At 33.1% G+C, this 22,729-nt stretch overlaps 4 protein-coding genes across 9 annotated transcripts; 2 read left to right on the top strand and 2 right to left on the bottom strand.

The window, feature by feature from the left end:
• The first annotated feature begins 2,380 nt into the window (after positions 1-2,380).
• LOC107915100 (probable xyloglucan galactosyltransferase GT14) lies at positions 2,381-6,850 on the top strand. 2 transcript variants are annotated; one of them, XM_041079179.1, is made up of 4 exons: positions 2,381-5,754; positions 5,907-6,159; positions 6,310-6,380; positions 6,463-6,850. In XM_041079179.1, exon 1 carries the CDS (start codon positions 2,794-2,796, stop codon positions 4,351-4,353), a length of 1,560 nt encoding a protein of 519 aa, XP_040935113.1. In that variant the 5' UTR covers positions 2,381-2,793; the 3' UTR covers positions 4,354-5,754; positions 5,907-6,159; positions 6,310-6,380; positions 6,463-6,850. The 2 variants fall into 2 exon arrangements, with proteins under 2 accessions (XP_040935113.1, XP_040935112.1); XM_041079178.1 differs by having other exon boundaries at positions 2,381-6,159.
• LOC107915101 (histidine protein methyltransferase 1 homolog) lies at positions 6,791-16,442 on the top strand. Of its 5 annotated transcripts, XM_041079180.1 has the most exons (12): positions 6,791-6,824; positions 6,948-7,050; positions 10,905-11,105; positions 11,856-11,911; positions 12,775-13,039; positions 13,126-13,188; positions 13,330-13,396; positions 13,558-13,658; positions 14,129-14,173; positions 14,256-14,552; positions 14,636-14,738; positions 16,094-16,442. In XM_041079180.1, the coding sequence occupies exons 5-12, from the start codon at positions 12,908-12,910 to the stop codon at positions 16,174-16,176; spliced, it is 891 nt and encodes a 296-aa protein (XP_040935114.1). In that variant the 5' UTR covers positions 6,791-6,824; positions 6,948-7,050; positions 10,905-11,105; positions 11,856-11,911; positions 12,775-12,907; the 3' UTR covers positions 16,177-16,442. The 5 variants fall into 5 exon arrangements, with proteins under 5 accessions (XP_040935114.1, XP_040935116.1, XP_040935115.1 ...); XM_041079182.1 differs by lacking the exon at positions 10,905-11,105; XM_041079181.1 differs by lacking the exon at positions 10,905-11,105 and having other exon boundaries at positions 12,768-13,039.
• Positions 16,443-17,500: 1,058 nt separating this feature from the next.
• On the bottom strand, positions 17,501-18,078 carry LOC121208476 (protein RALF-like 32). The gene has a single exon (XM_041079183.1). The coding sequence runs from the start codon at positions 17,973-17,975 to the stop codon at positions 17,637-17,639; it is 339 nt and encodes a 112-aa protein (XP_040935117.1). The 5' UTR covers positions 17,976-18,078; the 3' UTR covers positions 17,501-17,636.
• A 788-nt stretch (positions 18,079-18,866) lies between these two features.
• Positions 18,867-19,749, bottom strand: LOC107915103 (uncharacterized). The gene is made up of 2 exons (XM_016844239.2): positions 19,403-19,749; positions 18,867-19,193 (listed from the first exon to the last, which is right to left on the bottom strand). The coding sequence occupies exons 1-2, from the start codon at positions 19,545-19,547 to the stop codon at positions 19,036-19,038; spliced, it is 303 nt and encodes a 100-aa protein (XP_016699728.1). The 5' UTR covers positions 19,548-19,749; the 3' UTR covers positions 18,867-19,035.
• Positions 19,750-22,729: the final 2,980 nt, after the last annotated feature.

The following is a 22,729-nucleotide window of genomic DNA, read 5'->3' as shown; positions in this document are numbered from 1 at the left end:
AACTCCTTAAATATTTCTATTTTATATTTATAGACTCGGTTTATGGATATAGAGTTTCGATACTGCATTTCTGGTACTATTGAAAATCAGGTCGTTACACTAGTACTGTTAGATTATTTGAACTAGTGATCGTTCTCGATCCCCAGGATATTAGAGAACTATTAAATAATGATACGCACTCAACGTTAGATCTCCCACCTACAAAACAAACCCTATGGCATGTCAACTATACTCGAAGGTCTATCTGACACTGTTAATAGGGCATTATTCATTATTAACAACCATTAAAGCACATTATAATTCAAGATAACATGACATTGTCATAATGCAATCTTATAGTCACAAACATACATCTACATATACATATACATATACATATACATATACATATACATATACATATACATATACATATACATATACATATACATATACATATACATATACATATACATATACATATACATATACATATACATATACATATTTCAAACGTAACCTAATCGACTCAATTGATCAAGTTTATAAGTACTTATATAGTATGAAGCCAGTTCCTTTCCTGCGGCCACTCTGTCTTTTTCATTCCCCACTTCAATGCGCTACGCTGGCAAAAGGGCTGTCAGAAAGAGTCCAATCCCGGGGAGAGTTCATGCGTGAAGTTTCTTTGTTGAATGAAGGTGAGTTCAAGGGCTTCTTTGATTGGGAAATGCACGCACTTCTTTGGTTGTCGTTAAGGTCCCTTCCCCCTGAGTTCAAGATGTCCCTTTCCGCTTCTCTTTCAGCTACTTCCCTCATTGGGATTGGTCAAGCTCCTTCACTTATTGCTCGATTCGGAACCTATTTTGATAGCACCTTTTCTTCCTATTAGTAGGTCTTATTGCCCGTTAAGTTCCTCTTCTGGTAGTCTAGTTGTAGTTTTGTTTTGAGCGGGTTTGACATCAATATTATTCGAATACATTAAACTACCTATTTAAGCATAAATTGAAGTCAATTTATGAACACACAAACAAGAATAACTATTCATTAATGACTTTCACTTTTCCTTTATCCCTCGACTTCTTGGCATCACCTTTAGCTACGTTCAATAAATTCAATTAAAGAAATTCTTTAGTTTCACCCATTACACATTAAAACATAAAAATTAAACATGGAATGCACTTGTTCAATTTATTCCCTCAAAACCCTAATATTCGAAATGTTCATATCTCACGATCTACTCGATCAAATCTAAATCGGACTTCATATTTTTCACTAAGGACCTCAACCTTTCAATCTACAACATAATTTTCAACAACTTTCATTTTATTCAATTTGGACCCTAATGTCCTATAATTAACTTTATAGCATAACTTAGAATTCGAACTTAATTCACCACTTCCCATTATGTTCTAACATGGTCTTAACATAATCTAAGCTTATACCACTGAGTATATCATGATTTCAAGTTCCAAATTCACTAACACTCAACAATGGTAGCTTGAATATAATTTAATAATAGGAAAAATTAACACTTGGGTTAACTGAATTAAGCTTGGATTAATATGAATCCATAAAAATTCAACAAAAAGAACATGTTTACCTTGTGAATTTTGAGCTGAAAATGAAGAAGAAATAAAAATTATTCAATGTCTTTGGAAAATAAGAAAAATAAAATAAACTAAGCCCTTTTCTTATTTTATCTCTCCCACTTTTCAATCTCATATTCGACTTGTGGACTTTTTAGTTTAACTTTTCAAACAAATTAATTTAACAAATTCAGTCTCAAAACTAACTTGTCCAACAACGACGAAAATCAGGTCGTTGCAAATGGGACTCACCTCAAGTCTTTATTGACCTATAAATGCCACCTCTTCGAAAATCAAAAGAGAAGACATACATATAACCTGTACTCTAATACAACCTCTTAACATCTTTTACAATGTGAGCCACCTCACCTTTAGAACCAGGTTGAAAAGAAAATCTCTAATCAAAATATAAAGGTTAAATGTGATATAGTCCTTATAGTTTTTAAAAATTAGAAATTTAGTCCTTGTACTTGTATTTCAAGGAATTTAGTGCATTTACTTTTCATATTTCAAAATTCAGATCTAACTATTAACACTGTTAGTATTTTTTTGGTTAAATTGGTTGTTGTAATATTTTGAAATAAAAAAAAACTACTCACTTGCTAGTCATGTAATTAAAAAAAATATTATAATTAACCTGAATTTAACAAAAAAATTAACAGTATTAACAATTCAACATAAATTTTGAAATATAAAAAGTACAAAGACTAAATTCCTGGAAATACAAGTATAAGGACTAAATTACTAATTTTTAAAAAGGGCAGGGACTATAGTCATATTTTAACTAAATATAAATGGATTGGAAAAATCATTCAAGGGTTTAACCCGTCTAATTCATTATCATTGCAATTCCCTTTGAAGATACGGTGAGAGAAAACAAAAGAGTGGTGACCCACCCGACAAAGTAACGGACCGGGCGGTCGCACCACCAGTCCATACTTTTGGGCACGAATCCAGACGTCGAAGCTCCCTTTGTCCAACGACCAATGCAAGCATTTAATGTCAATGGGTTCCCTTTCAGTTTCACCATAAATCAAGCCTCTCTCCCCTCCCTCAAGCCCCAGATCAAGGAAACAAGCTCTTCACTAAACAATCCACTGCTTCTCACTTGCTTTCTTTTCTTTTCTTTTTACTGGACTTCTCAAAGCATTCCCCAATTTCCTCCCTGTTTCCAGCTCTAGTTTCCAAGCAGTTTCAGAGGAAAGAAAGTAAAGCCTCTTTACTGAAGATGGAAAACCCCATCACTTCAAAATGCTGCAACCATCAGCCCTGGTTTGTCTTACTTGTCTTTTTCGTTTTCTGTATTGAGCTATTTTCCTTTGATTACTCTGGTTTAACTGCTAAAAAATCTGCCCTCGTCACTGTTTTGGATGATAATCATGGAAATGTAATCAATACCCAAAGTTCTTTACCTCATGGTTTCACTGAAATTACCAATGCTAGCGTCTCTCCATTGCCCAAAACTGATGAAAAGGGAGATTTGAAAGTGGGAACTGAGATCGATTCTTGTGTGGGTAGATATATATTTGTTCATGATCTTCCCAGTAGATTTAATGAGGATTTGGTTAACAATTGTCGGTTGCTCACTAGGGGAACTGATAAAAACATGTGTCCATACTTGGACAACTTGGGTTTTGGTCCTGAAATTGAGAACCCTGAAGATGTCTTGATGAACAATAGCTGGTTTTTAACGAATCAGTTCTTGTTGGAAGTCATCTTTCACAATAAGATGAAAAGGTATGAATGTTTAACCAATGACTCGTCGATTGCATCGGCTATTTACGTACCCTTTTATGCTGGTCTTGATATGAGCTTGTATCTATGGGGTTTCAACACTACTGTGAGAGATTCTGCATCTCTTGGCCTTGTAAAGTGGCTATCAGAGAAGCCTGAATGGAAAAGAATGTGGGGTAGGGATCATTTCTTAGTTGCTGGGAGGATTGCTTGGGATTTCCGAAGACAAAGCGATAACGAAACCGATTGGGGCAGCAAGCTTCGGTTCTTGCCTGAATCCAAGAACATGTCGATGTTGTCGATTGAATCGAGCTCCTGGAACAATGATTATGCAATTCCATATCCAACATGTTTCCATCCTTCAAAGGACAGTGAGATTTTCCAGTGGCAGGATCGAATGAGAAGGCAAAACCGGCAGTATCTTTTCTCCTTTGCTGGTGCCCCTAGGCCTGAATATCAGAATTCGATCCGGGGCAAGATTATCGATCAATGCTTAGCTTCAAAGAGCCAGTGCAAGTTGCTGGATTGTAATTATGGTGCTACAAACTGTGATAACCCGGTTAATGTGATGAAGGTGTTTCAGAGCTCAATCTTTTGCTTGCAGCCCCCAGGGGATTCTTACACAAGGAGATCGATTTTCGACTCTATTTTAGCAGGGTGCATTCCGGTGTTTTTCCATCCAGGTACAGCATATGCTCAATACATATGGCATTTACCAAAGAATTATACTGCATACTCGGTGTATCTACCAGTAAAGGATTTAAGTGAGTGGAAAATCAACCTCAATGAAACATTGCTTCGGATGCCAGAAGACAGAATATTGAGGTTGAGGGAGGAGGTTATAAAGCTCATTCCGAGAGTGGTTTACACAAGTTCGAGATCTCGATCGGAGACTCTTGAGGATGCATTTGATTTAGCAGTTAAGGGAATTCTTGATAGAATAGAGAGTCTTAGGGTTATGATAAGAGAAGGGAAGGATCCTAGTATTGGATTTGCCGATGGGGATGATTATAAGTATACATTTTCTACTTATGGTAATGGTAATGGCAGTTGAATTTACTACACTAGAAATTCATTCGTAATGGTTTTTTTTAGGACAGAAGAAAGCCTAATTTTTTTTAAAAAAAAATGGTTGCATAAATAATTAAGTAAATTTTCTTTTTTTCCATTAGCTGAAGTGAATATAGATATAGATATACCCTTTCATCTCATTCTATCTCAATGATTGTACTTGTGTATTTTAAGAGTATAATTTTGTAGTGATGGGGGAAGCATTGAATGTCTCCATGATCTTGAAATTTGGTCTTTTAATTTTTTTTGCTTTTTTGCTTTTGGGGTTTCAGTTTTTCTTTATTAACAAAATTGAAGGAAAGAAAACTCTGAATCCTTCATCATCAGATGAATTTTTCCAATTGGGCAAACAGAATACATGAACTGACTATTGAACAATGTTCTTGTCAGATACCAGTATGCTAAATCATTTTAAGATTTTTCATATGGTTTGAATATGTGGGAGCTGATAGGTGGGAGGCGTTTGATTCCACATTATAATCAAATAAATGGTGAAATAAGCATTAGTCCACACTCAACTTTTGACCGAAAAGGGAAAATGGCATTGACAAGGTGCTTTTAAGGTGAAGTTTGGCCGATGACGTGGTAATTCCTGCCGACACTTGAAAGGGACTTATAATGGTTGTTGCATGTGGATGCCATAAATGACACATTAGGGGTCGCTTTGATTGCTATCAAAAATATTTATCCTATTTGATTAATGTAATCTTTTTTATAAGTCAGTCTAAATTTTCCTTGTTTCTTCATAAAATATTTTACAAAAGCTTTCTTGTGTAAGTTAGATTTTACAAAATTAGATAACCTTTTTTTTTCTCATTTTTCTTGCCATAAGTTGATTTTCATGACATGAATTCTTTTCATGCCATTTTCATGAAATGGGGTATAATAAAATTTTATATAGGAATAATATTTGGTACAGTATCAATAAATTTTTTTTTTTATATTAAAATGACCGGGTATTTTATTGAAAGGAAAGAAGAAAAAGAACTTGAGATCCAAGAGATCCTTAGACCCAAGCCCATTACAGCAATAAAACTAAAGAAAACAAAAAATCGACCTCACTAGCTGATCTGATAATGCAACCAGCAATAAAACGCAACTTAATGGATAATCAGAAAGGTAATAAAATAAAATTAAAATGAAAAAAGGAAAACCTAAAAAAAACTACCCCAGTTAATGCGAAACGGCTGGATACCATTAATGCTCCTTAGCTATCATTTCCAAAGTCCAATCCGTTCTTGTCACTAGCAGATTCCAAAAAGATAAGCTATACTTGCTACTCTCTATTGATAATCGGTTTCCCTTAAAAAACTCTTCAGTCTGGGTTCCTTGACCAGTACCTATCTGAAGCAAAGTCATGTCGATTCAGTTCTTCTCCTATCAGGTAAGTAGACTCCCTTCTAGCAAGAGCAGTTTTTGCTATTCTATGTGCTTGTATGTTCCCTGATCTGTAAATATGCTGAAAAATAATCTCTTGAAAACACCGTTTTTTGTTTTGGATGTCGTTGATAATGGCTCCAATCGCTGATTTATCAGGTGAAGTCGTTTGGCATTTCTTAATAACTGTTTTAGAGTCTCCCATGATTTTTACCGATTGTAAACCTAGTGAGATCCCTAATTTTATACCCTAAACATGCATATGCTTCTGCTGCAAATGGGGAGGAGATACTGTTGTGGATGGTGGACTTTAAGGCCATGAGGCTCCCCGTCAGATCCTGAACCACCAGACCCGTTGCAGATGTAGAACTGCTACTATCGAACGCTGCATCGCAATAGACCGTCGTTCTCGGTATGTCTTCTTGGGCTCTTAAGTGTCTATTCATATTTACAGGTCTCTTCATTTCTCTTACCACTTTATATTTAGCCAGAGACCTCTGTATGTTTTGCACTAACTCGCTACTTGTTGTGTTTTTCCTTTCATGTACGAACTGATTTCTAGAGAACCATATGAGCCATAAAGCATAACAAAAAAGTCTACATTGGATGTCGTTACCTCTCTTGAAAACCTAGGTTAGCCACTCCCATATACTTTGGTTCATATTATTAACCACCCAATATAAGTGTACTATTCCCAAGACCTCTATTGTTACAGGGAAGTCACGGAAGATATAGAGGCTGTCTTCTAACCAAGAACAACCTCGGGGGCATCTATCATTAGAAATTACTCTTCTGTACCGGAGATTAGCAAAATTCGGAATAAAATCCCAAGAGATTTTCCAAATAGTGATTGCAATTTTAGGGGGTAGCTGTAGGCCCCATAGCTCCTTGTAAAATTCTTTCATTTCGGTCTGTAATAAATAATGCCTAGGATCCGAGCTAGCATTATGTAATAGTTTATAGGCACTGCGTACCGAGAACTCACCATATAACTCTCCTTTCCAAACTTGCGTGTCCTCATGATCGGTCTCTGTGAGAGGGATCTGCAAAATTTTTTTAGCAACTACCTCTCAGAAGGTACGATTAATCAAATTTGTTCTCCACTTCCTATTTGCGCTATCAATAAGCTCTGAAACTAACTGTGAATCCTCATTGTTATGACTGCTATATTCATCAATTGTGTCAATCCCCGGAATCCAGCTATCTTCCCATATAGAGATTTTATCTCCTCTGCCCACTCTTTAGCTCAGCCCTTTTTAGAGAAGTCCCCTTGCTGTCCAAATACTCTTCCAGGTAAGGGAAGGTAAATTGCCCAACTCTACATTTTGAAAATTTGAGTTTGGAAAATATTTAGCATTTAAAACTCGTGCTAATAAAGAATTTTGATACTGAATAATGCGCCAGCCCTGTTTTGCTAGCAACGCAATATTAAATTGACCAAAAATTTTAAAACCTAAACCACCGTTTTCTTTTAAATCACAAAGGCTTTTCCAAGTACACCAATGAATACCCTTTTTTCCATGGCCCTTCTGCCACCAGAATCGTGCAACAATACTTTCAAACTCATCACATAGGGTCTTAGGCAATAAAAAATAAGTCATCGTGTAAATAGGTATCGCATGTAGAATGGCCTTCACAAGTACTTCCTTTCCCCCTTGAGATAAAAATAGATTGCTCCAATTATCAATACGTTTTCGAAATTGGTCCTTCAAATTTTGAAAAGATTCCTTTTTCCTCCTACGGACCATGCTCGGCAACCCAAGGTAACGCTCTGGTTCGTTTGAACTGTGGACACCCAGTAAATTACTAACCAATCACCTGTCTTTTTTTGAGGTATTCTTATTGAAAAAATTGTTGATTTTTTAAAATTAACACATTGACCCGAACAAAATTTATACTCCCGTAGAATGTCCTTGAATAAAGTTGCATCCTTACTTGTTGCCTCCCCAAATAAAATACAATCATCAGCAAACAAAAGATGTGATACCTGTGGCCCGCTTCTACTAACCCTAACGCACTTGAAGAGCCCGCTATTCATTGCTAGTCTTAGTAGACTCGATAGGCCTTCCCCACATAAGAGAAATAAAAATGGGCTAGCGGATCACCTTGTCTAAGGCTTCTGGTTGGGAAAAATTTATCCCCAATATGCCCATTTATAACTACTAGATAAGAGACCCTTGATACACATTTCATAATAGCATCGACCTAATTCGTATCAAACTCTATCCGTAGCATAATTTCCTTTATAAAAATCCATTCAACTCTATCGTATGCCTTGCTTATGTCTAGCTTAATGGCCATATACCCTTTCTTTCCCGATCTCTTTGTATTTAACTTATGCAATACTTCATATGCCAACAGCACGTTATCTGATATTAATCGTCCTGGCACAAAAGCACTTCGCGTGTCATCAATACATTTTTCAATAACTCCCCGTAAACGATTAGCTATGACCTTGGCCAAAATTTTATAGAGCACATTACATAAACTGCTTGGTCGAAATTGTGTCATGTCTGAGGGGCTGGTGACTTTAGGAATAAGTACAATATTAGTAGAGTTCACAGCACTAACCTCCATATCCCCATTAAGAATTTATAAGCTAAAAGAGGTGACATATTCTCCAACAATATGCCAGCATTCCTGATAAAAAAGAGCTGGAAAACCATCCTCCCCCAGTGCCTTCGTGGGCCCCAGTTGAATATTGTTGCTGCGATCTCCTTTTTGGTATATGTTGTTGTAAGCTTTTGATTATCTTCATTGACCATACAATGTTCAATCCTGGATAACAAATAGTCGTAATTTCCCCTACTTTCTGCCAAAAATAAACTTTGAAAATAAGATCTAGCAATGCCCTCTATTTTTTGTAGTACCATCATTTCTCGTCCATCTTCATTTTGTAATCTATGAATAAAATTCATCTTTCGCCGCTGTGATGCATGACTATGAAAAAATGCTGTATTTTTATCGCTGAATTTCAGCCAATTAAAACGAGCCCTCTGTTCCCAATAACATTCATCTTTGTCAATCTCCAAGTTTAAATTAATCTTCGTATCAATCAGCTCAGCTAAATTCACATCATTTCTCTCAGCTTCAGATAATTGTGCTAATTTCTCTGTAAGGATCTATTTTTTCTTTCTCCTATTCATATGAATTTTCCCCACCCACTGTTTCAAACCTTTTATTAAATTTCCTAGCTTCTATAACACTTCCCCTGAAGACTCTTCTCACAAACGTTTGACTTTATTAATAAAAGATTCCTCGAAAGACCACCAGGCTTTGAATTTGAAGCCATTGTTCCTCAAGCGTTCTTCATTCATTCTTGTATTAATAAGAAGGGGACAATGATCAGAAAAAGAGTGCACTAAATGTTGGACTTTTACCTCCGAGAACATATCAATCCATTCTGTGTTGGCAACCCCTCTATCTAATCATTCTTGAATATTCGTCTCCGGTAAATTACCTTTCTCCCAAGTGAACTAATTCCCACAAAAACCCACGTCATGCAGTTGACATTCCTCCAGTGTTCTTTGAAATAGTTCTATCCGTTTTTCATCTCTAGGAAATCCTCATTTTTTTCTCAAAACCATACATAATCTCGTTGCAATCTCCACAAACGAACCAATGAATATCTACTTCAATAGCTAGCCTTTTTAGAACAGCCCATGGGTCTGCCCTATCTGGCACATAACGGGATCCATAAAATCCCGTAAATCTCTAATTATTCCCGTCTTCCTTGCCCGTAACTATCACATAAATATGCCTCTTGAAAAAAGTACGGAGAGTTATATTTACATCTAACCGTCAGACTAAACACAATCCTCTTCGTATACCATCTGAGTCAACTTCAATACCATTAACAAAATCACAGCTTCTACGAACCCGCTCCATTTGTCGTTTACTAAGCTTTGTCTCCATAAAGAAGACTATTTGAGGATTATATATCTTCAGCGAATGCCGAAGTCTTCTAATCATTCGTGGTCTCCCAAACTACGAACATTCTAGTTTAAGATTTTCATTGCGTTCGGTCGGCTTGCCTTTTAGCAGCCGCCGATGATAAAAGATTAAATTTCACCATTCGCTTACTCCTTGTCATTGCATTGCCACTCTCTTTTTTCCCCTTGGATCTCTCGTTTCCCCCCTTGTTTGTTTTTTCCCCTCCTCTCCTACTAAGATTCCATCTTTTAAATCATGTTCCATGGCTATTTGCATCTGATCAGCCCAAGAATTCTCCTGCCTGTGATCTAAATATGGCATTCCTCCTTTAATATTGAATCCCAAAATTGGATCAATAAGTTTCCCACATCTGCCTTTAGTATCCCATCCCAAAATCTGAGCTCCAAATATCGATTGTCCCCCCAAATTCCTTCTCATTTCCTTTCCCCTTCATCTTGAAGCCATATACTATTCATAGATAAGGCTCTTCGGGATTGTGCTCGCAATGATAAATTCCAACCCAATTCAGCAGTATCTACCCCTAACATCATTTTTTCCTCACAAAATGAGTCACTATGCCCCAGTCGGTCACAATAGAAACAAAAAAACGATAAACGTTCATACTGAAATTTAACATACAAGCATCCCCACGCCACATAACCTTCTTCCTTCTTTTTAGAGGCCTCCTAATGTCAATCTGTACCCTCACTCTAATGTAATTGCGATTTTCCTTCCCAAGATTTGAACCATTATACTCCAAGAAAGTTCCAACAAAATTCCCTAATTGCATTGCTAAACTTTCAGAAAAGAGTCTTATTGGGACGTCATGAATTTGGACCCAAAAAGGGGAAAAAATTAAAGGTACTCTTAATGGGTCTTCCTCCCTTTTCAATTTATAAAGTATTAATAAGTGATTATTGAAAGTCCAAGAAGAACCTTTTCAAACCCTCTCCATATTCATACCGTGAAAAAATTGAAAGATATACTTTTTTTTCCCAGATCTCGAATTTGAACCCCACGAACAGGATGCCACAGATTGGCCATAGTACTTTTCATGGCTGGGAAGTAGATTATACTGGCAGTTAAAAAACATCCCACAAGCTGAAATTTTCTCACTCTTCTTACTGTGCTTGGATCTACTTAGATCTGCAGTATTTCCTCCTCTTCCTCATTTAATGATAACTATGCTAATTTAGTCTCCATGGACGCATGTTTGATGGCCAGAAACACAGACGATAGACTCCACTTGCAGAAATAAAAGCGATAAAAAAGCTCTTAGTTAGAACTAAAAAAACAAAAACTGGGACAAAAAACTTAAGGACTCGTGCCAGTGGCGGCAGACACAATCGTGCTAGGGCAGCAGACTTGTACGCTACAAATCGAGGGATTAATAGTACCATTGAAGTTTTAAACTTCATAAATAAGGTAAAAGAATTCGCAAGTGTCTTATAGGGTATAATAAAATATTAAAAAAGAAAAAGACATGTGATAAATTTTTAAGATTACTTGTGGAATAAAAAAATATAAACTACTAATGTATCAAATATTATCATTTTTATATAATTTGATCTTTCATATCATTTGCTTTTCTTTCCCCATTTTTTTTTATATTATCAAGTTTTATAATATCAAAGTTTTAGATATGAGATTAATTATGAAACAAAAAATTCCATTAAAATTATATTTATTTCATTGAAAACATCTTTTGAAAAATGATTTAAAAAAACTACCAAATAGTGAAAAATACCAATTTTTTTAAAAATAAATATATTTTTCAAAAATCATTTTTCGTAAATTTTTTTACATCAAACAAATAAACCCTTAAAAAATATTAAACATAAAAGGACATAAATAATAGGGATATGAAAGCAAATTATTAATATATTACAATTTATATAAATTATATATAATCTATAATAATATATAAAAGCATCAGCTTCAAATTTATAAATAGCGAACTAAATCCATGTCATTGGTAATTTTTAAAAATAACTATTTAAATCGTAATTATATTTATAATAAAAAATTTAAATTAATTATCAAACTAGTAATTAATTTTATTTCTATTAAATTAAATGTCAATTAATTTTATTGATAGTACTATTTGAATTATTATATTTTTAATTAGTTGTGATTTATATTTAATTATTTTTTTGTCTATATAAATGTAACTAGGACTAGAAGCTGCCAACAATGAAGGGGAAAGGATGGAGAATTTGGTTAAATTACAGGTACCTCCATCCCATGTGATAGTTACAATCAGAATGTAAAAGTTTAAAATGATGAGATTAAGTGGCCTTTTTCTCAAACAAATAACCATAATCTTTAGAGCAGTATCAAATTGATTAGTCGAATGGAGAACAAGTTAGGAGTATCAATTTAAAATAAAGGGTTAGATTAATTGATTATAAATGGAACAAATCAATTGAACTTGAACTAAGTTAAAAAAAAATTAATTCAATCAATTCGTTTAATATATATTTTAATATATATAATATTTTAATAATTTAATCAATTGAAACGGAAAAATTAGTCAAATCGATTGAACTAAAGTAGTCTTAGGCATTATATAAAAAATTTATTTTTGTAAATGTACAATAAAGACCCTTGTACTAAGAGTCAAATTGCATTTTACCCCATTTATTAAAAAAATGGACAAATTAGTCCATGTACATTAGATTAAAGAGTATACTGATCTTTTTGTTAAATATGTCATCAATTTTTATTATTAAAATGCAGTCTTTATATATCGGAATGAGATATACATAACACGCCACATATAACTGTTTGGTGATTCCATTAGTAATGCTAGTTTTTACAGTAAAAATAGATGAAATTTTTAATAGAAAAAATTAATTTGCATTTTGATATAATATACATAGACTAATTTATACATTTTTAAAGTAAAAGAAAAAAATATAATATAACACTTTTACCTTATTTATCTTATTTATTTAGTACATGAATTGTAAATATATTTGTTAGAGATGTAAATCATCAATTATAAATATATATTTGAAAAATACAAAAATCTGTTCTATAATTCGTACAACTTACCATCATAATCAAAGTATTGAAATAGCATAGATTGCAGTGTGATGGGCTATAGTCCAATATTGAGGAACTGTGCCATAGTAACCAGCGCACTAAATAGAGTAAAGAAGGTTTCGTCTACGGAGTTCGGCCCTCGTTGGTCTGCAACTTCTGTAGTCACTAGCGGGTAACAAATGGCAACCAACACAAGTTCTCAACTGTTTTCATCATCTAACGATAAACCCAACTTGGGTTTAGGGTTCTTGGAGTCCTCGGAGCCGCAGCTGCCACCTCCTCCTCCCCCTGTCGAAGTCCTCTCCTCAGAGGTACCAAATTCTAAGCTTTTTTTGTCTTCGATTTTTGAGTAAACGCTTTTATTTTATATTATTGGTTGGTTTTGAATTTGAAGTAGGTTTCTTCTTCTGTGAAATACACTGTGGAGCCTGTCAACTTGGATGGCCTTACTTTACTCAAGGTGAACCTTTTAACTTCTGTTTATTGAATGAACTTGTTTTGTGGTAGCTTTTAGGAATAATCAAGATTCCATAAAATTGATCAAAGCTCTCTTGTATGATTGATATTATTTATGCTAAACTATAATTTTGCCATCCTTTAGGGAAGGGTGAGTACTAAAGAGGTTCTTGGGTTGCCTAACTCGGATTTAGTCCCTGGAATATATGAAGGTGTGCAATGATCTTTCTTCCTTTCACCTTGTATTAGATTTCATTTTTAGTTTTCGCATTTGAGTTTCCTGCTCATGATGAATGCATTTTTAGGTTTCTTCCAAATGATGAAAACTTGGTAATGTGTGTGTGTGTGTGTTTTTCTTGTTTTTTGAGTGTAGGGGGACTTAAGCTATGGGAAGGTTCATTAGACCTTGTTAAAGCTCTGCGCTCTGAGATTCAAAATGGATGTCTATCATTTGAGGGAAAACGAGTGTTAGAGGTGGGCTCTGAGATTCAACCCTTGTTGACACACTAATTTGCTCGATTGGTCAACATGTATTACTAAGGCTGCTAGTTGACACCCACATCGATGTTCAGTGAAAAATTTCTTTTTATATGGAAACTTTTTGCATAAATCAATCATAAGATAAGATTAAGGACCATCATTCTGGGCTCTCAATGGTTGTGCTTATGTATTACTAGAATGTCCTATTAATTTTTGTAGTACATTATTGGCAGACTGTTATTTCTAATATAACTGGTATTTTGCTTAGGTTTCTCGTTTGGTTCTTATCAGCCAGAGTAATTTTACCAGTGAAGAAATTGCTATTATCCCTCCAACAGATTTGACTTGTAAAAATAATGCCTTAAACTATTGAATCTGTAAACATATATTTAGATAGATGTCACTAATATCTTGGCTTGTCTTTTCTTGCAACTGCTTGCTGAGTTTCTTTTAATTGTTTTCAGCTTGGATGTGGTCACGGACTTCCTGGGATATTTGCATGTCTCGAGGTAAACTCATTCATGCTTGATTACACCATGTTGTGACTGAGAGGATTTGTTAAAATGTCATTATCATTTTTTTCCCTTTCAGAGTGCAGCTGAGGTGCATTTTCAGGACTTCAATGCTGAGGTCCTACGGTGTCTCACTATCCCAAATGTAAATGCAAATCTCTTGGAGAAGGCTAAACCTGAAACTGTATCAGAAGTGCGCTTCTTTGCTGGTGACTGGGGTGCGATTCATCAGTTACTTCCTCATGCACGTGAAAGTGAAATAAACTTGACTTCTAGCTCAGAACATGGCCAAGCTTCTGCTTACGATGTTATTTTAATGGCTGAGACAATTTACTCAATCTCAGCGCAAAGGAATCTCTATGGACTTATAAAGAAGGTGTTTCTTTATTGAGTAATTCAGCCTCTTCTGTTAGTTGTAAATTCATAGATTCCTCACTTCTAAGCATTGTCAATTTACAGTGCATGAACCAGCCAAATGGAGTTGTATACTTGGCTGGAAAGAAGCATTATTTTGGTGTAGGAGGGGGAACACGACAATTTCTTTCCATGCTTGAGAAAGAAGGTAACCTGATCCTTTATAGACGTGATTATGTCAGTGGAACTAGAATATATTCTCTTCCGATAGAGTAAATTAAAAAAATGCAAATGTGAGTTAGGACTCAGTAGATATTCATGAGGTTTTCCTTTCTCCTTATGCAGTTCACAACACTGTTGTAAAAGCCTGACTGGACTAGCCAGTTAAATGGGAACAGGTGGTCCATCCAGTCTGGAATCTTTTGAACTGGCTAAGAACTGCTTGAACCATAAAAGCACTACTGAAAGCTGGAAAAAACAAAACAAAAAAGGGGAAATCTGTTTTAAACTTATTTTAAAGTTTTTTTTTTAAATGGAAAAAAATTATTCTATGTGGTGAGATCTGGACATTTAACCCCTTGAGTGTATTATGTTAAAATCTGTACCATTTAGTAAAAATAAATATCATTATTAAATATTTTTTTATTTTTAATACTTATTTAGTATTAAAATTACTTATTTATTATTTAATTATTTTTTTAATATCATCAACTGGTTGACCCAGAAATTGGAGGCCTCACTGGTTTGACCTCTGGCCTAGTTTTTAGATAATTGCTTTATAGGTGGTTAGAATGTTTTGCAAAGAGCTTTCCTCCTATGAAATGTATGATTAAAGAGATATAGATTCTAGGGTATCAAAGAAGCCATTTTAGCTCAAGGGAAATTGTTCTCAAGTCTGCATTGTGATTCATCAGAATGAATCTTTTGAGTGTCATTGTTTCAAGGAATAGTTTGGTAATTTTGTACTTTACTGTAATGGACTTATTTTCCTGTAGTTCTTTGAGAACTCATGGTTGAGTGATTCATTAGTTTCTCCTTTTGTTCTTAGTTCTTCATTGTAGGAATATCTGGAGTTTCCCTTTACAGTGAAGGAACATCACCAAAACAAATTGAAAAACTTTTAAGTTAATTATCTTGTAGCCTTAATCATATTATATGCTGTATTGTTCTTCGTGTTCTTGGTGGAGTCTTGGAGAGATTCTTAACACTCGGTAAACCAGGAGACTAATCGGCTGGGATAACTTCTCGAACAATCATATTCTTTTTTTAGCTAGTCGATTTAAGCAAACTTTTCCCTGTCAAAACTTCATCAGTTCCAAGTTTTATTCCTTGTAACCTTTAAGCCCTTTAACGCAGTCATAGACCCTATATCCCCAAAAATTTTTGGAAGGCTATTTACTCATATGCATGTCTATTTTCCAAAAAGTCTGTTCAGTTTCAGTGTAACATATTTTCATGGAGGATACGCATGAAGTGTTGCATTTCATTAATTTTCCCGAGGCTGTCCTTGTATAAGATATGGACTGCTAGATGCTGATTAAGTGATTCTTTTTGATCCTACAGGTGTTATGGCTGCAACTCTTGTTACTGAAGTTGCCGATGGTTCCTCTAATGTACGCGAGGTATGGAAGCTTTCGTACAAGTAGATCCACAATTTTGGTTCATTGGGATATTTACTATGCTACAATTCTGAGTATGATTGATTTTCAGGAAATGTTATTCTACATATGTGAACGATATATATGATTATTATATTTCATGAATATTCCCAGTAGTCATGTTTAATAGTCTTCTTATTCTCTATCATAGTCCAGAAATTTATCATTGGAACTAAAAATGAACAACTCCCTATCTAAAACTTTGTATTCTTTTGCATTAGACTTAGCTAAGAGCTCGGTGGTATGTTGGAACATCTATTTTCTCTTTTTAGTTAAAAGAGTTTTTCATAGATTTAAAAGTTTATATATTGTCATATATGTTTGGATGTGTGTTTAACATAAATATCGAATATATATATAATTGAAAGATCACAAAAAATGTAATAGTAAATGGAAGATCATGGTAACATAATAGTAACAGATATTGACCATTAAAATTCTTTGAGACGGCAATATGTAGGCCACCCGTAAGACAAGGTGTATAACAGTGACAAAAAAACCGGAAGTGAAAGATTGAGAGGAACTGAATCATTTTAAAAGTCTTACAATTTCAGTGCGTGCTGGCTGTTTTTCACTTCTTTAAATATTGACCAACAAGTTAGTATGGGAGTGTTGGTATGTATATATATTTAAAAGATAAGCATTTTATAACTTTTAACTTGTGCTTATCTCACACCCGCATATTACTATATGGTATCACTTCAATAATTAACTCAAGGAAAAGATTAGTTATGTTATGTTTTGGTTGGTGGTTTGAATTTTTGTGTGTATTCTCCATTATTAATATTTTATTTTTTTCATGAGATTACGGATATATATCTATTCTATTAAGGAGCTCACTCTGTGAATTCATATGGTTTTTCATGAAATTGGAAAACAAAATCCTAAAAGAGGACAATACTTTTGATTGTTGAGGGCAATTCTAACTACTTAACAGACGACGCTTTGAAGATATTTTTTTCGAAAAAATTAGTTTCCCTCAATAAAATCTAAATAGATAAAATCATGTAAATTAAAAAGTTGGAGATTCAAACTTATGCTTCGTTGAGAGAATGGATGCAAGGTGATACCTTTAGGTTCTCATTATGGCTTTGGGCACGATTTTGCTGTGTAAACCATTGTGGCTCTCAATATTATTGTGTAAACCACCCCATTATAACTCTCGATATGGTCGTGAACCCTTAAATTCTCGGTACTGTCGTGTGAGCCACCCTCATCGAGATAATGCTCTAACAGTTAGTTTGCTTTGTTAAGCTTATATTAGCAAAGACAAAGATATAGATAACATTGAATAATTTAAGAAGGATGATAATTGATTAACGAGTTAATTAACAATTATAACGATTAAAGAATACTGTAAAAACATGGTATACTTGGAATGTAAATGAATATTAGTTGAACAAGAAAATTTCATATTTTTGGTTGTAATGGGTGTGACCGGCTTCGGATCATGAATCAGACCTACAACGATAGTACTTGGAGCATCCTCGGTTGTAAGGGTTGGATGGTTCTGGGAGGCAGCCGCCACTTTTACTATAAGCTTCACCCCCAGCACCACCGCGGCAGACTGGTTGATCTCTTTTAAGTGCGCCGGGAGATATATACCTTTTCTGTTCTAGAAACCTGCGGCTTATTTCTGACTCCATTAGCATCTCGTTTGCTTCATTGCACACTCTGATAGATCCATTGCAGTGCATGAGCACATCATTAACGGTTGAGGACTCAATTTGGCTAAAACAACTTAAGGTGAAGAAGAACAGAAGGAAGAAGAAATGGAGAGATTTCATAATGTTGGATTTGTATGCTTTGGTTTGACATTGAAAATTGAAGTAGTTGAGAACTTTTTAGAACTTTAAAACAACATTTTCTTTTCTCGGAAAGTGGCACTAGTGGAAGCTCCATTACGGACGAATAAGCTCAGGACCGCACTTCACCTAACCCCAATCATGCCCTTTTTTCTTTAGACGCATATGATCTCATAATTAAAAACAATGAAGTTTTTAGGGTGAGGTTTGATCGGAATAATAAAATTTTCATCTCCGTTAGATATGGCCTCGAGTCTCATAGGTCTCGATTTATTAAGTTGTTTCACCATTTATTATTATTTTTTTTTTGTACTTTGGAGGATCAACTTGGTAAAAGGGCCCAAAAAATGTTACACAAAGTATGACATAACACATAATATTTAAATTTACAAATAATTATAGATATATTAAAGATTTATGTTTTCCTTTTTCATGTTGAGATGGGACGATGATATTTGTCGCATAGGCCAAAATTTTTAATCCATGACTAATTATTAGACTTGGTGAGTATAATCCATATTGAGTAGGTGACACTTATTAATTAGATCTTAATTTAGATTTAAAATTAGTATTTTTTTAATAAAGTAATAAATATTATTTTATGGGTGTTTATTTATTTTTTATATAAATAAAAAAACAACGTATATACATTATGGAAGTTATGAAATTTGAGCCCAAAATATTATAATTTTCACTACTTTAATCTTACCATTTTAACTAAAATTATATTTTATTTTTATATCAATTTTTTTAATAATTTTGTTACATAAAAAATTTTACCAACATTACGGGCGTGTCATAAGTAATAATAGTTAAAGTACGTCGTCATTATTTTAAAATTAACCATAATATAAATATCTGAAGATGTCAAAATCAATGAATTATTAATGTATTAAATGATAACCTATGTAATAGGCCCAATTTGCCTGGCTTGCCAGAAAATAAAATTTTTTAAAATCCAAGTTTTTGTTACAAGCCCAAAAAAATAAATGAAGCCCAAAATTAACCCTAACCCAAATACAAGCCCAATGGCCCAAAGTGATTAAACATTTTCAGTAAAACAAAACCTTAGAGGCTTCCCCCGCGTTGTTTCTCCTCGGCCACGTTGCCCACTCCTTGTCTCGAGGCGCCTTATCCCGAGGTCCTTCTGCAAGCTTGCACCGAAATGGAAAAAAATTCCTTCTGCGCCTTCGTCAATGCCTGCAAACAAGCAAAAAAGGGGAAAGCAGAAACGAAGCAAATATACAGTAAAAACAGTAGCAAACTTTTTGTATTCGGCTAAAAAGCATTAAAGAAATCAAAAAAAGAAATTGCAAAAGGTGATTTGCTTCATTTTACCTGTTATCTATTTTTATTTTTATCATTTAAAAAAAAGAAGGGCATAAGATATAATAAAAATTAAAACTTACCGACTTGTTTCGATTTCCATCGCCGCGAGTGAGGGAGAGGACGTCGTCCTCGATGATGGACGGCTTTTTTTCGGTGTGACAAGAGAGAAGTCGAAGGGTTTCTTTCAGATTTTACCATTTTTGGCAGAGTTGTGATGAAAACCATCTCCAGATCCAGGCTCCAGTAGCCAAAACGTTCAAAATGGGGGTCTTATGGTGCTTTCCGGCCACCAGAGACGGGCGGAGCCTATCGTCGACGACAGTGGCCATCGTGGAATCCACCCCCCTTTGGCCAGATTCTGGAGAACAAGAGAGAGTTGAGAGATTTCTTTTGTTTTTTTTTTAGAAGAATGTTAAAATGAAAAAAAATCTGAAAAATTTAATTTAAATAGTGATACAAAACGGTGTTGTTTTGGCTTAGTGCCCATTGGCACTAAACGGCGTCGTTTTGGTGTGAAAAGGATCGACTCGACTCGTTCCAGTTAAGGTCTGCGCGTTTTTGACCAGATGGTCTATTTGTTTTGTGGGTCCTTCCGCATTTTTTAATTTTTTAATCCAGTTTTTTCTTATTTTTAATTTATACCCTAGAATTTTATTTTAGTTTTGATTTGGTCCTCTTGGAACGGTACGTTTCGGAGGGCGGGGAATATGTCCCCATTTGGTCCCTCCATGTTATTCGCGCTTTTCAATATGGTCCTCTATTTTATTTTATTCTGATTTATGCCTTTAAATTCCATTTAAGTTCTCAATCTAGTCCCTTTTTATGTTTATTCATCTATTTTATTATAATTTAAACTCTAAATTTTATTTCAATTTCAATTTAATCTTTTATTCACTTAATTTCAAGTTTTTATTTTTTATATGCATATTGTTCTGTTTTATTTTATATATTTATTTTTACATTCATTTATTTATTTAGTTCTTTACTCTTCTTGTATTTAGAATTTATATGATTATTTATTCCTTTATTTACACATTTTATTATTATTATTTTTATATTTTTATCTTGTCTTTTCTATTTTATTATTTTTCACATTTTAAAAAAATCTAAACTTAACATTATGTATATCTATTTTACTTACTTATTTATTTATTATTCTATACGCTTTGTATACATATTAAAGTTTGTAAGGTTAATATTTTCTTTATAAATACTTGTTGATTCGTGTATTTTCTTACTACTAATATTTACTTATTTATCCTTTCGTTCATCATTTGTTTCCTCTTTTTATATATATGGTTTCATTGTTCCATTCATTTTTTAAACATTTTTATGTTATGTTTGTTTATTTTTATATCATGCATTTCCGTTTTATTGCTTTGCTTATCTATCGAGAGTTATTTACTAATATTGTATTCATCTTTGTAATTATATCATTGTCATTATAATATTTTATCGTATATTGTATATCATTTTAAATATTACATTAATTTTCACCCAAATTCATAAAAAAAGAAAATTTTCAAAAAATAGGCAATGTTTCATATTTGAAAGATTTGAGAAAATCGTACCCTAACTTACGAGGTTTCGATTTTCTCATTGAACTCGAATAACCGAATATCCTTTCAAAAATTAAAGTACATAAGATTTCAAATAAAAAATAGAGGCAAACTTATTCTCAAAGGTTCAAAATGCCGTGTCCTAACTTACGAGATGTGACATTTTGTTATCTCGAGACGAGAGGGCCTTTAACGTTTAATTCAAGCAATTTGTAAGCAAAATTAACATTAATGCAAAGAGGGATCGTATTTTTAAATTATTTTCAAGTTTTCAACTTTTGACACTAAGACACGAATCAATCAATTAGGTACTAATTTTGGGCGTTACGAGGGTGCTAACTCTTCCTTGTGCGTAACCGACTTTCGAACTCATTTTTTTGAACTTCGTAAACCAAAAATCGTTGTTTTAATAAATCAAACATTTTATTAAAATGATCAAATTATGAGGTAATCCAATCACATCTCATAAAAAGGATTGGTGGCGACTCCCATTTTCATTTTCGTTTTTAAAAATAAAAAGTCAATTTCAAAAAAATGGTTTTGACAACCTACACGCAAAAAATAATAGAAATACAATATAAATATAAATGTGTGTTTAAATATTATATTTATATATCTCAATAAAATTCTAATAAATTAAATAGTTTGGTTAAGTTGAATCTATTTAAAAGTAGATTCTATCCAAGTTTAATGATTTCATCCTTAAAAATAATACAAGTATAAAACAGCTGATGAATATTAAACTTGAATATATGAAATAACACAAACCCAAAATATATATATTTAAAAATTAATTAAAAGTCTAAACCACTCATAATATTATAACTAAATATCTTAATGAACTTAAAAACATTATATTTAAAATCAATTTATTCTAAATATAATACAATTATGCCCAAAATAACCTTTTAAATCATGGCAAGCATTGTCAAAATTTGATGGCTTCAGTTTTCAAATCGGCTCTCTATTTTATTCTATAACAAGAGAAAAAAATGAAATAAACTTAGGAGTTAAAGAGTAAGTTTTCCATGAACTCTAATTACACAAAGTATTTCTTAATTTCATAAATTATTATAATTTTTATAATATTTTATGTAAGTGTTTAATTGTTGTAATATTTTGTGTAATTACACACGCAACAAATTCAATTACACAAATTATTATAAATTTCATAATGTTTTTTTATCACTAATTACACAAAAAATTTATCCAATTATATAAATTATTACAATATTTTTTTAATTGCACTTAACATTATTTAATCATACAAATTAATATAAATCTTATAATATTTAATTACATAAGATATTACTTACTTTTGCAAATTATTACAATTTTTATAATGTTTTATGTAGCATTGAAGCTAATGGAAAACTCATTGTAAGGAGTGTGAGAGCAGGAAAGAAGTGACATAAGAAGAGAATGCATTTTACTAGTAATGAATAAATATCTAATATTTGTGAGCTAACATGTAAAATTGATATAATTTTAAACATAAAATAATGATAAAATACGTGTAATTTTTTTTGATATAATGTTGAGGGAATGGACGGGTCATACAGTTTAAACCTGTGTCAGATGAGTATTTAATAAGAGTTTTTACCATTATTTTATTCAAGTCAAGACGTCAATGTGATCTTTTAATAATGATAAAATATATTAATGTATAAAAAATTCTTAATAGCTTATGTAATTTTAAAATTTTAATGCTGAAATATATAAGGGTAAAGTACAGGAATAGATACCCAACTATTCAATTCATTCTATTTTGGTTACCCAACAATTACGTTTTCCGATTTAGTCACTTTACTTTTTAAAACTAAATATTTTAGAGACTCTTGTCGTTAA

The sequence above is a fragment of the Gossypium hirsutum genome, chromosome A10 (assembly GCF_007990345.1).
Source record: "Gossypium hirsutum isolate 1008001.06 chromosome A10, Gossypium_hirsutum_v2.1, whole genome shotgun sequence".
Lineage (NCBI taxonomy): Eukaryota > Viridiplantae > Streptophyta > Magnoliopsida > Malvales > Malvaceae > Gossypium > Gossypium hirsutum.
Note: the sequence above shows the minus strand (reverse complement) of the source record. Positions and strands in the feature narration are given on the sequence as shown.